The following is a 13,691-nucleotide window of genomic DNA, read 5'->3' on the forward strand; positions in this document are numbered from 1 at the left end:
ACTACAAAACTCACCCAAAACAACAAACCCTTACCCAAAACTCAAGATTCAGGCGAAGGGTAGGGGCCCCGTAGTGGTTTGAGTGGCGTTTGGCTGTTAGCGGTGCGACAACATTGACAATGTGCAGAAACTAATGAGAAAGAGTCTAGAGAGAGAAAATAGGAAGAGAGAGAGTTCAAAGGGCAAAGGCTACCGGCGATTGCTTGATCAAAGGCAGCGGCCGGCAAACGCCGAACGGGGCATGCTGAAGGAGTAATATAACATGCAGCAGAACAAATCAGAATCAATAAGCGCTCTAAGTACTCTTAATTTGAGTTTTAAACATGTTATTCAAGTGATATTCATAGAGGGTTTGAAGCAAACATTACTTTTGAAGACTTCATCTATGAATTTACAGCAATACTCCAATATTGAGCTTGATACTCCAACAAGACCACCACCAAGGTCTTCTACACAATGTTCAAGAAGGAATATGTGGTGGAAACACTCAAAATTAGCTAAATTGGAGAGGGATTTGGATGGGGTTTTAGAGTTTTCAGAATTCCAGCACTTCAGTCAATTTTCCAGAAAATCTATTCCAAATCCATCGATGAAGACTCATTATATAACATGTTTTCATGCAGGGAGAGTGACTTGCATGGAGGGCAGCTCTTATTTAGAATTGATTACAATTGGGAGGTGGAATTGGGTGACAAACCACCCAAGAAATCATTAGTGGATTTTTCCCAAAAATTGTAAAAATCTACTAACCCTAAAATCAATTTTAAAACTAAAGTTGATTTTATAATTAAATAAAACTATTTTATTTAATAATTAGTTTTATATAATTAATTCAAAATTAATTTCAATTTTTTAATTAAACCTTTTAATTAAATTTTTTTAATTTAATATCTCAATATTAAATTAATAAAATACCAATTCCACTAATATAATTCAATTTCATATTTAAATCATATTTAAATATTAATTGATTCTCCAATTTTATTTAATTTCAACTAAATTAAATGTTTTTAATTGTATCAAATACAATCAATTGAAAATCCTAAAATTAAATTTGAATATTTCAAATTCATAACCTTAATTCCAAAATTTATCCAATCAATACTCAATTTGTTATTCTAATTTACGAGCTAGCAAATGAACCTAATAGACCTACAGATCATGAGCTCCAACGATTTGTAATTAATTGGTTAAATTCTTTAATCCAAATTAATTATTATTCGTTAACTATCAAGACACACCACTATAGCTTGATATTTGCACTCTCCTCACTGTAAATATATTTTTGTCCATTTCGACCATAATCAGTAAGTTGATCCTTCACAGGTCGTTCCTATTTATAGTTGGGTCAAAATTACCGTTTTACCCTTGTAGATACATCTTGCACCTTAAGCTCCCACTGACCTTCTATTGAACAACTGATTATAATACCATTTATAAATCATATCCCTCTCTACCAAGAGAGGGCGGGGCCCCGTTGTTCAAGACTAGGTATCAACACTTAGGAGAACAACCTATCTGCTAATCTTAAGTCGGGTAGGAGTGAATTCCATCTTGCATAGCTATGTCTCCAACTATCTATCCAGTCTTATCCCCCAAATGGGAGACTTATTGAGTAGTGTTGTTGGACTACTCTCATCTATACATATCAAAGGATAATCCCGAAATAAACAGAAGTTGATAAAACTCAGGATTAAGGTCGTGTTACCCTAGGTCATTTTAGTTTGAAATAGTCAGACAGTAAACGATTGTTATAAAGAAAAGTGAATATTTTGAGGTTTAGTCTTATGCAAACTCATTGCATAGAATGCCCCCACTCACATGTCTCTACATGAATGATTTGTGGATCACATCATTTGTATCAATATACAAAATGGGCCACATACAATAGTGTTACCAAGATGAAATACCTAACTTCATCCATATACTTATATATACTATAACTTGATCCTGTTTATGTCACCACATAAAGTTAAAGTATTCTTACTATAGCCGTGGATATTGGATTTTCATAATAGAACGCAATATCAATGACTTTATTGAATAAGATACTCAATAATATTTTATTGATAAATATAATGTTTAACACAAACTTTACGAACTGCGAGTTCTAGGACATTCCTAACACATGCAACTTCAGGCAATATGAGGGCAAACGACGTCAGGTATGGCGACGTGGGTGTTGATGCTTGTAGAAGAAAGACTTGTATAGATGGGAGGGTTTGCGTAAGAGTGAGAGATAGGTTTCGAAATTGAAGGGCTATGCGTGACTCGAGAGAATAACAAATCAAAACTGATTTTTTTTTTATGTTTATATATATTTTAAACTCTCACATTATCTATATATATTCATATGACTTGAATCTATATTCTCCCCTTTTATTTTCTTAAATTTCAAATGTTCTAAATATTTCCAATCTATTATCAAATCAACTCTAAAATCTCCAAATCTTTTATCAATTTAAATCTAAAATTCTAAGTCTCTTATCAGATTAATTTAAACCAGTTGTCTTCTCCAAATACCTCAATTTTAGTTCCAAACACTAAAATTAAAAGGAAATAAAATCTAAATTGTTTAAGATTATTGATTTAAAAATTAGGTTCACAATTTAACTCAATTTGGCACCCATCCAAAATTAAATGGAATTAAAGCCCAATAATTGGAGACAATTAATCTTGATTTATCTGAAACTTGGGATGTTACAACTTTGTCTTAGATTTAATGTATATGGACACTTTCAAAAGCACTTCTATCAGTGATACTCAAGTGATAAACTTCTATCGATAAACTTCTATCATTATCTATCATTGATAGAAACTGATAGAAGTGTGCTAGAAACTGATAGAATTCTGTCACTGTCTATCTTAGACAGAGAATAATAACACTGTTTTATCACAGGAAGTTGTTGAAGCTGCTCAGTTTCAGAAGAAGGTAAATGTTTACACACAATGAAAGAAATCTAAATGATAGACTTCTATAGTAATAGACTTTTATCAGTGTTTATCAGTGATAAATACTTCCTGACAAAAGTGTACCACTTCGTTGATTCTTCTGAGGTCTATCACTAATAGACAATGATATACTTCTATCACTTCCTTGATTCTTATTAAGTCTATCACTGATATACACTGATAAAAGTCTATCAGTATCTATCTGTGATAGGCACTGATAAATTTCTATCATAGTGATATCAGTCTATCAATATCTATCGTAGATAGAAAATAGTAACACGTTGTATTATTGCATGAAAATGAATTTGAAGTTGTGGAAGATGTGGAAGAAACTTAGCATGTTGATAAGAATAAGGTAAATATCTAAACATTATGAAAGAAAGTGATAGGTTGTTTTCTTAAGTATTTTAGAATTGTGGAACTCTCTTACAGGAAGGTGAGCTTGAAGAATTTGAAAAAACTAATATAGAGATATCTGACAAAGAAGAAAAACAAAAAAGGGAGAGAAGATCAAAATTTAAAAATGAGAAAAAAGGTAAATATCAATGTTTAACATTATATTATTACTTCAAATTACTTTATTGTAGCCTGTTGAGGAAGAAGAGAATGTTATTGAGTGATAAGAGCATGTTGTTGAGAAAGGGGAGCAAGTTGCTGAAGAGATACTAATGAAGAAAATGAGAATGAAAAGAATAAAAGAATTGAAAATATGGAAAAAAAAAAAAAAAAAAAAACAACCAAGTGAAAATAAGGTATTGCTAGATGTTTTTACATAGTTGTTGATATCACAATAGATAGAGTAATAGTGGTCTATCACTATCTGCTATTGATAGACGGTGATAGACCACTATCATTGTCTATCAATGGTAGATAGTGATAGATTTTTAATTAATCAATTTGTTTGTTAGTCTATCACATGACTTAAACTTTTTGTTTATGTTTAGCCAATTGATTGGAATCCTAACCAATGGTCCTAATTATCTAATTAATCAAAATGTACAGAAAACTAATCTGCTCCATACAAATTGATAAATCGCATTAAGTTCTAGGGATTACACTTAGATGAGTGTTTAACTTCCAACGTCTAATTAAACAATCAACATGATTTTTCTCTAGGTTGATAGGAGCCATCATTTTTGCTTAACTAACATATTCCTTCCAATGGGATTAACTTATATTACATGTCACATATTTCAAGCCAATCACAAAACATTAGAATCACACAACAAAATTATTAGGCGTCAATCAACAATTAAAATCATGCAATTCATAAATGTAAATTCTTATTAAAACCCATAGACAATTCTGTATACATCAATAAATTGAAATCTCACAAAATAACATCGAGTTCCTCCAAATCCCTAAGCTAAGAAAAGAAAATCTTACCTTCCCATGGAGATGGAGAAGCTACAATCTGGCATCTACTCGATTAACTACTAAAGAAACACCCAAAATACAAAGTGGAAGAGAAAATATGGGTTAAATTCGGCTAGAGGTCAAAGGTGGGCAATTAAATCTGACCTAGAGCGAAGAAACATATATATAGTGCAACGTCACAGTGTTGCAACGCTGCACAGATGAAAATTTGTAGCATTGCAACGCTACTTTGCCTCGCGTGCACTTCCGTCTTCAATTCGTAGCATTGCAACGTTGCCTTATTTTGCACAAAATAGGTAGCTACTACCTTTAGCGTAGCAATGCTCCATTCAGGGGTGTTTTCGTCCGTTCATGTCCTTTTGAATACCGGTTACTCAAATTAGCTCCTAATTGCTCCAAATTAACCCCGAATAGCTCGTAAGTACTGATTCTACCTCCAATATGCTCAATACCTACAAAATCATCAAATAAACACATTAAACATAGTAATGGCCTAGAATTAAGAAGAGAAAAATAGCACATTTTCGGTGCTATCAGTAAACCATTATCAATGTCTATCAATGATATAAACCGATTGAAGTTTATCGTTGTCTATCAAATATATGTTGAATGAAATTCTATTAGGTATATCATGAATTCTATCAATGATAGACACTGATAAAAGTTTATCATTGTCTATCACTGACTACTTCATATGGGATAGACACTGATAGGCGTTTTGCAAGGTGGCCTCTACATCCACTTCATTATTGATGTTGTGCGATTTTATCAATTAAAGATATGATGAATGAAATTTTATTAGGTATAATATGAAAAAAGTATTACCACTGTGTATTAGTGATAGACACTGATATCTTTATGTTGTTGTCTATCAATGATAAACATCGATACAAAGTATCAGTGATATATGTTGGGGTGTCAATGATCACATGGCCATTTTTTTCAGATCATTGTACAATTATAAGTTGATTGTGGAGATATTGAAAGTGGGTGTGAGTGTGGGAGAAGAAACATAGGGTGATTTGGGAGGTGCGGAAAGGGGAGTGATGAAGAGGGATAAAGTGAAATTGGTGATGGGTGGAGATGAGAGTGAATAAATGAGAAAGATATGTAAAGAGATTGGTGAGAAGGTGAAGAAGGCAGTGAAAAAAGGAGGTTCGTGCCTTTGTCCATGAAAATGAAGCTGTTGATTTGAATTTTTAGTCACATTGGAAATGAGAATCTATTCATACTTCATTAATAGACACTGTAGACTTTTATCGGTGTCTGTCACTAGTAGTTAGTTTGTTAAAGTGCATTATTGTCTATTAGTGATAGACATTGATAGACTGTCTATCACTGATAGTTCTTCTTCTTTATATACAATGCAATAAAAATGATCAATAAAAATAATGGTCTATCAGTGTGTATCTATCATTTATCTATTAGTGTCTAATAGTAAAATACACTGATAAAAAAAACTATCATTGTATTGATACTCATTGGTCTATCAGTTATCAGTAATAAACACTGATAGAAACATATTAGTGATATCTGCAAGGGTAACGATCATCACATGGTCGTTGTTTTCAGATCAATTGTATAATTATAAGTTGATTATTGAGATATTGAAAGTAGGTGTGAGCGTGGAAGAGGAAACAGAGGGGGATTTGGGAGGTGTGGAAAGGGTAGTGGTGAGGAGGAAGAAAGTGCAGCAAGCCATTGAAATGGTGATGGATGGAGATGAGAGTGAAGAAATGAGGAAGAGATGTAAAGAGATTGGTGAGAAGGCGAATAAGGTAGTGGAAAAAGGAGGTTCGTGCTTTTGCTCGTGAGAACGGAAGCTGTTGATTTGAATTTTTTGTCACATCGAAAATGAGAACTATTCAAACTTCACTGATAGACTTCTATCAGTGTCTATCAGTGATAGTTATTGTTGGACACATTCCATACTTCACTGATAGACAGGGATAAACTTCTGTTAGTGTCTATCACTAGTATTTAGTTTGTAAAGTCTATCACCATCTATCAGTGATAGACACTGATAGACTATTATCACTATCTATCGTGTTTATCACTAGTATTTAGTTTGTAAAGTCTATCACCATCTATCAGTGATAGACACTGATAGACTATTATAGACACTGATAGACTATTATCCCTATCTATCACTAATAGTTCTTCTTTGTATACAACTCGATAAAAACATTCAATAAAAATCCTAGTCTATCAGGGTGTATCAATGATATACACTGATAGAAAGATGTCAGTGTCTATCAACTCAATAAAAATCATTGTCTATCAGTATGTATCTACCATCTATCTATATCTATCAGTGGTATACATTAATAGAAAGTGTATATCAACTCAATAGTCTTTCAGTGTATATTAATAATAGACACTAATAGAAATCTATTAATGTCTATCAATGTATATGAATATGTATATGGGTGTATATCACATGTTTCAATTAAAAAATGAATATAAATAAAGAAATTCAATAATTTTAATGACATGAAAATATTGTTCCATTCATTTACGAACTCAAAAATAGAACCAATCAAGGAAAAAATAACTTTCGTAAATTCTAATATCAATCTATTTGGCAATATAATGGAAAAATGCAACTATAATGGTTATATCATTGATTAATTTGGCGAAGTTTACAAGCCCTAGAATTGTGTCCTTTGCAATGACAACGACTATATCTTGATAGACTACTTTTAGCTTCACCTATGGATCCATCTTGCTGAACGTTTAAAATAGGAGGAAATGCTACGATGCCATGATCTACAACCCTCCAATTTGAATGGACTCCAACAGGTCGAATACAACCCTTATATGTTGATGACAACGTGCTTGAATAACAATAATCAGCTACATAAGAATAAGTATCCACATTAAGCATCCGAAGAACAACAAGTGCATGAGAGCATGGAATTTCATCAAAATCCCATACTCGACAACTGCAACATCCCAAGTTGAACTTCATTATGAGTTACTTATCACCATCCATTACTTTGTATTCAATGTTGCTAATGGGATGAACCTAATAAATAAAATTAGAAAAAGAAATCAACATTTACAAATATACCAAAGACAAACACTGATAGTAGTCTATCATTGTCTATCACTGATAAATAATGATAGAACTCTATCACAATCTATCATTGATAGACAGTGATAGAATTCTATCGTTGTCCATCATTCTTTTATCAATTTTATATATCTAAAACCAAACAAAAATGAAAAAGAATAAAGAACTCTTGCCAAAAAAAACTTCTTGATTCTTTATGTTGGTTGTGTAATATATTCTCAGACCAAGGAGTCAACATTGTTTTCGTTGAAAAACTAGCTTTCCTTCGATCATGAAACCACTTTTACAATAAATCTCTAACTGCATCAAGTAAACTTGTAACAAGTAAGTTTCTATTCTCTTTCAAAACAAAGTTTACGCACTTTGAAGGGTTTGTTGTCATCATTTCATACTTTCTTATTCACGAATATGAACGAGATCACCTCTAAAATCCTAAGTTACTAAGATAACTTCAAATAGTTGGAGAAATTAACTCCAGAAATCTTTTACTAAACTCAAAGTCATCAAAAGTGTAAGATTTAGCACAACTAAAGTAAAACTAGTCAATCAAAGGATCCTTGAACGACTTCTTCAAATTTCTTAGAACATGTTGAATGCACACACAATACTCAACATTCCTAAACACACTTAAGACACCCTTTAGAATGCTCAAATGCCTATCAGAGACAATGACTAAATGTTTTGGATCCCCTAAACTAGTTTGTATATTTTGAAAAAACCCTTTGCATGACGAATCATTTTTTGAATCTACGATAGCAAATGCAAGGGAATATATATTATTGTTACCATCTGGTGTTGAAGTTGATAGTAGAGTACCACCAAACTTAGACTTCAAAAACGTGCTATCAACAGATATGGTAGGTCTACAATACATTCACCTCTCAATAGATGCACCAATAGCCATAAAATATAATTTAAAATATCCATTTTCATTTATCTTTAAAGTAGTGCACGTTCCTAAAAAAAATACATGAAAACAATTATATCAGTGCCAATGGTAACAAATCTATCATTGTCTGTTATCGGTGGATAGACAGTGATAGATGTCTATCACAGTTTATCAGTGATAGACATTGATATACAACTATTACTGATAGACACTGATAGATGTCTGTCATAGTCTATATGCGATAGGTAGTTATAGAAATTTCATATCAAGAATACTTCATTTATAGTAAGACCTTGATTCATTTCCTTCAACTTTTCAAATAATCTTTTGACCCAGCCGTTATTACGAATAACCTTTGAAGGGTTAACTTACTAATCATGGTTATATCGAGTGGACACAATATATATACAGCAAGGGGAGTACAACTACCGGCTTTAGTGGAGTGACCCAATAGTTAACGAATAGGGGTTAATTCGGTATAAAAAGTTTAGCCAATTAATCTCGGATCGTTGGAGCCTATGATTTGTAGGTCCACTAGGTCCCCATACTGGCTCATAAATGGATTAGCCTTAGAGTAGCGTAATAAATTAATTTGAAACGTTCAAATTAAAATTAAGAAAATTAGTAAAATTATATGTGATATAACTACACATTTAATATTGGAATTAAACGGAGTTGGAGAATCGATTAATATTTAAATATAATTTAAATATTAAATTCATGAATAAAGATTCATGGTAATGGATTGATGATCAATTAATTTAATATTTGATATTAAATTAATAAGATTAATTAAATTTTTTAATCAATTTATTAATTTTATTAGAAAATTAATTAAAACAAGAAAATTGGAAATGGAAAAATGGATTTTTCCACTTTCAATTTTCAGCAGCTCACACACAAATCCATTTCACTTCAACTCAATTATTCAAGCATGAGCTGTGATTCATGCAAGGCTGTTAGTTGCATGAAAGGCATGCAATATAAAGCTGGTTTTTTGAGTGGAGAAGAGGGGTGTGCAATCGTTGATGAGGCTGAGAACTTGTGTTTGAAGAAGTGTTCTTCACATTGTGTAAAACCACTAACCTCCTCTCCAATTCCCCTCGATTCAAGCTTATTTTGAGTCTCACAACTCATCTAAGACTCCAAGAGAATAGTAGGGAAGTCCTTGTGGTGGTTTATATCTAAAAAAATCAAGGAGATTGCAGCCGAAGATCGTGAATCAAAGGTACTTCAAAGGTTAGTGTTGAAACTCTGGTTTTATTTATGAGCATACTTAGTTTGAAGCCAAAATTAATGAATTAGAATGCGTAATGATCCTGTTTTACTTCTGATGCTTGCTTCCACAATCCAACAGATGTAGGGACGTGAAAATCTCTACGTGAAAATCTCTTTATCACTGATAGATAGTGATAGAACTTTATCACTATCTATCACTGATAGATAGAGTAATTTCCTATCAAAGGTTAGAGTGCTCATCACTATTATCCATCACTGGTAGATATACATATTTTCACTATTAGTTTCTTATACTATAATTTTTTTTCTTTTTTCTTGTAGTAATTTGATATCATGGTTAATGTTCCTATAGTTGTTTTTTTATGGTGGACATTTGACCCATTATAATTCTTATGAGAATTATAGTGTTGTTGGAATTTTTGTTGATCATGTGATAGACTTGAATGGTTTAGTTAGTTTGATATTGGGTGAAATTCAGTTAGATGTTTCTATAGATTTATCAGTATTATTTGATTTTGGTCAAACTAATAGTTAATCCATGTTCCAAATAAAGCAAGATAAGGATGTTAGTTGGTATTTGGCTTTGACTAAAGATCCAAGGACTAAGCATCATTTAGCTGCTCATGTTAGTCATCATTTAGTAGAAGGATCTTCTAGTGGTATTAGTAGTGGATGTGTTGCTATGTTTAGGTTCTTCTGGTTCTTTTTCAAATGATCAAGTTATACGAGATATTGATTTTATTGGTGATTTGAAGGAAAGGGATGTATTTGGAAGCAAAGAAATACCTTTGAAGTTTTAGGTAATAGTAGTGAAGAAGAATTTTCAATTCAAGACTACACGATCAAATTCAAAGTCACTTGAGTTCAAATGTTTCAAGAAGGTTGTTGATCACATATAGAAATACAAGTTATTGTATCTCTTTCATTTAAAATAATAAGGCAAAGGCATGAAATTTAGATAATTTTTACCATTAAATCTATACAAAAAGTGAAGCATGTGATCACATACTTCTAATGCATAACATATTTAAATTTCAGAGTAGAGTGTAGAATATCCTTCAACAGTTTGATGATCATGCGATCGCACATCCACTAATGCGATCAAAGCAAGGTTTGCCAGAGAAGAAAAGGAAAGACGATCACATAAGTTGCAAGCGTTGGGGCATGACATGACATGGGCGGTGGGTGTCACGTCACAAGTTGTGTTGGTGGTCGACAAAAAAACTTTGTTGAAGATTCAATGAACCTCACATTGCAGACGGCGCGACAGGATATGGAATTTAATGCGCCTCATCAACACAATCACGAGTTTGAGAAAAGAAGTGCTCGCGAATGCCTATAAATACCTATGCAAATGCCATAAAAAAGGGACGATAATATACATCGTGACATATATCGTGGGATACATTGTGGAAGACGAGAAGAATACCTCGATAAGGGATTCTGCTAGAAACCCTTACCAATGTTCCATAGAAATTCCTTAGTGAGAGTTTAGGATTCTAGGGAGAGAAGAAGATAATATTGTTTAATCATCTAAGTGAAACAGCTGTAAAACGAGCCAGAGGAAACAAGACATTGCGAACCACGACTTGACTCTCTGACCCTTTCTCTTTGTTTTGTGTATTTGTATTGTTTATTGTATTGACAAATTCAGATTTGCAGTATGAATACATGTTTGTTATATATCTTGACTATCTTTTTCACCATCATCATGTGTAGCTAAATCACCTCATGGGTTAAGAAGATTGTAGATAACACCACTAGATAACTGAAGGAGTCATGCGATCAACTTGTTTTATGCATGCTTATATTTGTTGCTTGAATTAATTGAGAAATTTTTCTAAGTAAAGTTAATCTAAGTACGAAAGAATTTAGATTAGGACCTCATAAAACAAGAGAAAATGCTTCTTAGAAATAAGTACATTATTTGCATATTACACCTATCGCATGCATCTTAGAGACAAGATAATGTGGCAAAGAACATTGACTGGTGTGGCAAAGAACATTGACTGGTCGTAATATTAAATGTATAGCTTGATCGCATATTCCCTTTTGTTGTTTAGAAAGAGTTAGTAAAAATCCTTCTCGATCCTCTTACCGCATAACTGTTGTCCAACTCACACTGCTTCATTTTTAAACATACTTCTCATCGCATATTTAGGTTTAAGTTAGCTTATTCAATAACCTATTTGAACATTTTAACTCACGTTAAGACCATATTTTTAGTTTCATCGCACGCTACAAGCAATCCCTGCGTTCGACCCTGGACTCACCAGGAACTTTGGTCAAATTTGCACTTGGGTTTGACTAAAGAAAACTGAGCGTTAAATCTCATAAGCATTATTATTTCATCGCATGTATAGAACGCATTAGCTGTCAATGGTATGTTTGTGAATGAAATCGAACACGAGAATTTCCATGAGCAGCGGAATGATCTTTCTAAATTTCAATCGTATATGAATATTACAATTACAATCACAAATGGAAACATACGGTTATGCGAAATACATAAATTACAGCATGCTATACAAAAAATTAGGACAAGAATCAACACACGTTTGTAGATTCATCTTCAACTTCCTTGATCATGAATGCTTGATCACAACAACACAGCAACACACGAATGCTCGTCCAACACGACCGCTACACTGCATGAACACTGTGCACTCGAACTAAGCGAGTGGGAAATGGAAGAACCTATCATATAGGTCGAGGTTTCCCTTGGTAATTCTCGTGTGAGAATCCAGACGGGTGGGCTCTATGTGAAACTTGGTTTGAGGCAAAAAAAATGGAGGAATCAAAATCGTGTAATGTATTGAGCAAGTGGGAAATGGAAGAACCTTATCATATAGGGTCGTACCCAATCGTTTAGGAAAAGCTATGCGATCGTTTAGCTCATCGCTTAGCTGAGTGTCTACGCCAAAAGAGCACTCCACGATCGTTTATACTAACTCCAAGCTTATTGCTTAGTAAAATTTATTTACTTGACCCACTAAACTTCTAACCAAAATTAGAAAAACATTGCTCCTTTATTCTCATGGTTAAACAATGAAACCACCATAACTCCCACTGTAATTAGTTTATTAAGAAAAAAGAGGTTATTAATCTAATAATTATATTACTATAATATAAAAATGATAAACAACTATATCATCATGATTTTATAACCTTAGTTTAATATTTCTCATCTACATAAACTTCAAACCAAATACCTTTTCTCTATTCATGGTATGTGATGTAATCTCATTTACATTAATCCTCTATTTGGATGAAATCTCATACAACCAATAACCGATCATTATATATATATCGGAATTACCCTCCTGTCAATTTTGAAACATTTACAAATCAAACCCAAAGAACTGAATTCCCTCAATCTTGGAAACTCATTGAGCTAACCAAGGGGACGCTTATGGACAAATGCAGCAAAAGCTCCAATGGCATGTGAATAACTTGACCAAACTCTTAAGTCAACGGGAATCCACTATCCATTAAAGCCCAGGGGCCCCACTCACTAAAGACCAACAACTGAACATCTCCTTACATATAGATATATAGTTTTCTATCTAACCAATCCAACAGTGCCGACAACCTTCACCAGATCGCTCATAAGTAAGCTTTGGCCCAATAACCGTTATGCCCTGTAGTTACATCCTAACTCCTTAAGTATCCATGATCCTCTTAACAGGCATAAGTCCATGTTCTAACTATTGATTGAGTTCCCTTTCCTTCCAAAGAGGAAGTTGTGGCCCACTAATGTTCAAGCCCTGGAATCAGCCCTTAGGATAAATAATCTTTACTTACCCCTATTTGGGGAAAGGAGTTAATAATCCATTCGTTGTTAAATTGAGTTTCCAGCTCCCAAATCAAATAAGTCCCCAAAGGTAGACATGTGAGTTCGACATCTGGCCACTCTCACCCCATACTCATCAACATGACCGGCCTCAAAGGTAGGAGGTTCCCAACATTCAGAGGATTGAGGTTCGTGTCACTAATGTTGTTTAGATGGGTGAGAATGTCATAGGTCCCAGTATCAACGGATGGTATATTATAGATCAGTCCCCATCTCATGGATCCCCCCCCGGTCTTTATATCATAACTTTTTATATAGGACCCCTCCCCCCCCCCCCACACACACAACACACAAACATGAAAGGT

At 33.3% G+C, this 13,691-nt stretch overlaps 1 protein-coding gene across 1 annotated transcript in view; it reads left to right on the forward strand.

Moving 5' to 3' along the window:
- Positions 1–6,143, forward strand: part of LOC120072044 (anthocyanidin 3-O-glucosyltransferase 4-like) — an 11,703-nt gene extending 5,560 nt beyond the window's left edge. The window contains exon 2 of the mRNA XM_039024467.1: positions 5,947–6,143. Coding sequence (XP_038880395.1) covers positions 5,947–6,143 — 197 coding nt within the window. The remainder of the gene's footprint in view (positions 1–5,946) is intronic.
- The last annotated feature ends 7,548 nt before the right edge of the window (positions 6,144–13,691 follow it).

The sequence above is a fragment of the Benincasa hispida genome, chromosome 2 (assembly GCF_009727055.1).
Source record: "Benincasa hispida cultivar B227 chromosome 2, ASM972705v1, whole genome shotgun sequence".
Lineage (NCBI taxonomy): Eukaryota > Viridiplantae > Streptophyta > Magnoliopsida > Cucurbitales > Cucurbitaceae > Benincasa > Benincasa hispida.